This window comes from Buceros rhinoceros, unplaced genomic scaffold, assembly GCF_000710305.1.
Source record: "Buceros rhinoceros silvestris isolate BGI_N320 unplaced genomic scaffold, ASM71030v1 scaffold41097, whole genome shotgun sequence".
NCBI classification, from domain to species: domain Eukaryota; kingdom Metazoa; phylum Chordata; class Aves; order Bucerotiformes; family Bucerotidae; genus Buceros; species Buceros rhinoceros.
Window position 1 is genome coordinate 321 of NW_010424652.1, and position 2,535 is coordinate 2,855.

Consider the following 2,535-nt stretch of genomic DNA (forward strand, 5'->3'; position numbering starts at 1 on the left):
CCCACGGCTGGACAAGGAGAGCGGTCACTGCAAGACCTGCATCGCGCTCGGTCAAGCCACAGGGATCCTGAAAACAATCCCAGCAAAACTAAAAGCCACAGACAAGTAACGCTCTGTCCTCTACCCTTCCAGCCATTCAGAATAAGCGTTCATCCTTTCAAACTCTGACATTTCATTCAACAATCCTCTTGTCTTAATTAGGTTCAAAGCTTGCTCTGCAATCGGTGGGTGTCTCATCTTTTCCATCTTCCTGTACTTCCTATCAAAAGAGAAAATATTTTCTTCTTCAAAATCAACTAGCTACAGAAAAAAACAGAAGAAAAAAAGCCTGCAAGTGGCTTTTACAAACTGTCACTGTTTGCTTATCACTGATGACCTCTATCAGCACTGTGAATACAGAAGCAATACCTACTCACCTCCAAGCAACTGCTTTTACACAGTATGTCGTTTCACCCAGCTAGACACATAAACATCTATTGCAGCTATATATGCATACGGGTTTAAAGTACCATGTCCTGCATAAATTCAAGAGCAAGAAGAATCCCTACGGTGTATCTCACCATTAACTTTCAATCCCCGTCAGACTGGTTGTTCTGTGCCCTCCCCTACCAGCCCTCAGCTGTGTACAAATTCTCCCTCCCTAGGAGGCCGCGAGTGGCTATTTTCGGTGGGAGAGGGTGTATTTCTTCGGGGGTTTTTTTGGTTGTTTTTTGTTTTTTTTAACAGCATAACTAGCACCTCAACAAAGGAATAGCTACATAATTAAAACCTAAGTTCTCTCTCACCTGAAGTTTCAGATTTCTTCAGTTTGCTTTTGTCTTTGAACACCCAGCATTTGCAATCAACGTAAAAGCAAGCCAACCAACTGGCCACTCACACCGGGACTGAGCCACCAGCTGGAACATAGTTACACACCACCACAGGGTGGGCCTTTACGTGAAATGTGCAATACAACATGCAACAGCACATATGGATATAGTGACTTCTGGAAAGACTATTTTATTTTTTAATTTACATTCCATGCTCACCATGATTTACTGTTAAACTTTTGCAAGAGATATTTCAAAACCAAGATATTCCTCTCTCATTTCTGTATGATTGACCTTCCCAGCTAAAGAGCCAAGGATTTTTTCGTAATCTTGATATCCTCAGCCCAACCACCCCGTTTAACTCAATCATTTTACATTTTTAATAGTATTTAGAAGTTGCGATAACATAAACTATTTTTGGTCACATTTTCCAAACACTTTCCAAAAATCTTACATAAGAAAACTGAAGTACAGCCCAAACATAGTAACTGTGTAAACACTAGTTTCTGTTGGGGTACCCAGAAGTATACATGCATAATAATAGCACAGTAGAATTCAAACATGAAGAAATACCCCAAAATTAAACTTCTCATACGAAGAGCCAGTGAGTTCCTCCAAGAGTGTTTGTTACAGGATGTGTCGGGGGAAAAGAGATTTTTAAGAAAGCAAGGAAGGTTAGTGCCCTACCCAACAAAACACAACCCCACAGTGAGAAACAAACACTAAAAGCACAAACACCCGTGGCAGGCACTGTCAGAGGCAGCTACTCACCTTTCACAGCACTCGCTTCTTTCAGGTTGTGAGACAGAAAGTCTATGCTGGCATAGGCACTCATCTCCACTCCATTGATGCTCCCATTGAGGACGTGCCTGGCTTTCGACCTGGCTTTGTCACAGTTTGCCAGGGATCCGTCCACCACATCAATGGCAATGTAGTTGAGGCCATTCTGGAAGCCAGCCGAGGTCTCCCGACACATGGGGCTGCTACCCTGCTCCTCCTCCAGGCCTTCGCTTTTCCTGAGGGACACATTCTCCACTGAGGCCGAGTTGTGTCGTTTGGGGTTGTGTGCGAAGGAGGGGGACACAGGGGTCACAGTGGTGGTGGAGGAGAAAGTTTCTGAGCTGTGCCTCCTGCGCCCCTGCGGATCTGCCCGGATGACCTTGGCCCCTCGGTTCGGGTCTGGGGGAGGGCTGGAGAGAATGAAAGCCTCCACCCCAGAGAGGGTGAGCCTCTTCACCCCAGCCGTGGGACTGGTGACCCGGGCACTTTCTGGCTTCTGAACGATGGGTTGGGGTGGAGTAGTGGCCATGCCAAAGGTCATCTCCGTGTAATCCCCACCATCGGATGGGCTGGATGAACAAGCCACCCCCACTGCTGCCTTCCGGTAGCGCCCCTCAGGCTGGCTGGTGCTGGAGGAAGAGCCTGGCGAAAGCGCTTCCAAGGAGCCCACTGAGACCGTGCCTGACTGGGAGGGCGACTGTGACCCGAAGTCAATGTTCATGTAGTCAGAGAGAGGGGAGCGCCTCTGCCCTGTGCCTGAGCCCAGGGAGGAGGCCGGGCTGTCGGCAGGCAGCAAGGGGGGAGAATAGACAGCAGCATCCCCAAAGTCAATGTTAATGTATTCACCGGGGCTCTTGGGCTCAGGCGGCAGAGGGTGCTCGTTCATGCTGGGTAGCATCGTCCGCAAGGTCTCCAAGGAGAGGCGGCTGGGCGGGGGCCCACCCCT

General features: G+C 48.5%; 1 protein-coding gene across 1 annotated transcript in view; it reads right to left on the minus strand.

Moving 5' to 3' along the window:
* Positions 1-1,580: 1,580 nt before the first annotated feature.
* The window catches only part of LOC104497595 (insulin receptor substrate 2-like), a gene marked incomplete at its 3' end in the record, with an annotated part of 1,461 nt that continues 506 nt past the window's right edge, over positions 1,581-2,535 (minus strand). The window contains exon 2 of the mRNA XM_010140863.1: positions 1,581-2,533. Within this exon, the coding sequence (XP_010139165.1) occupies positions 1,581-2,533 (953 nt within the window). The remainder of the gene's footprint in view (positions 2,534-2,535) is intronic.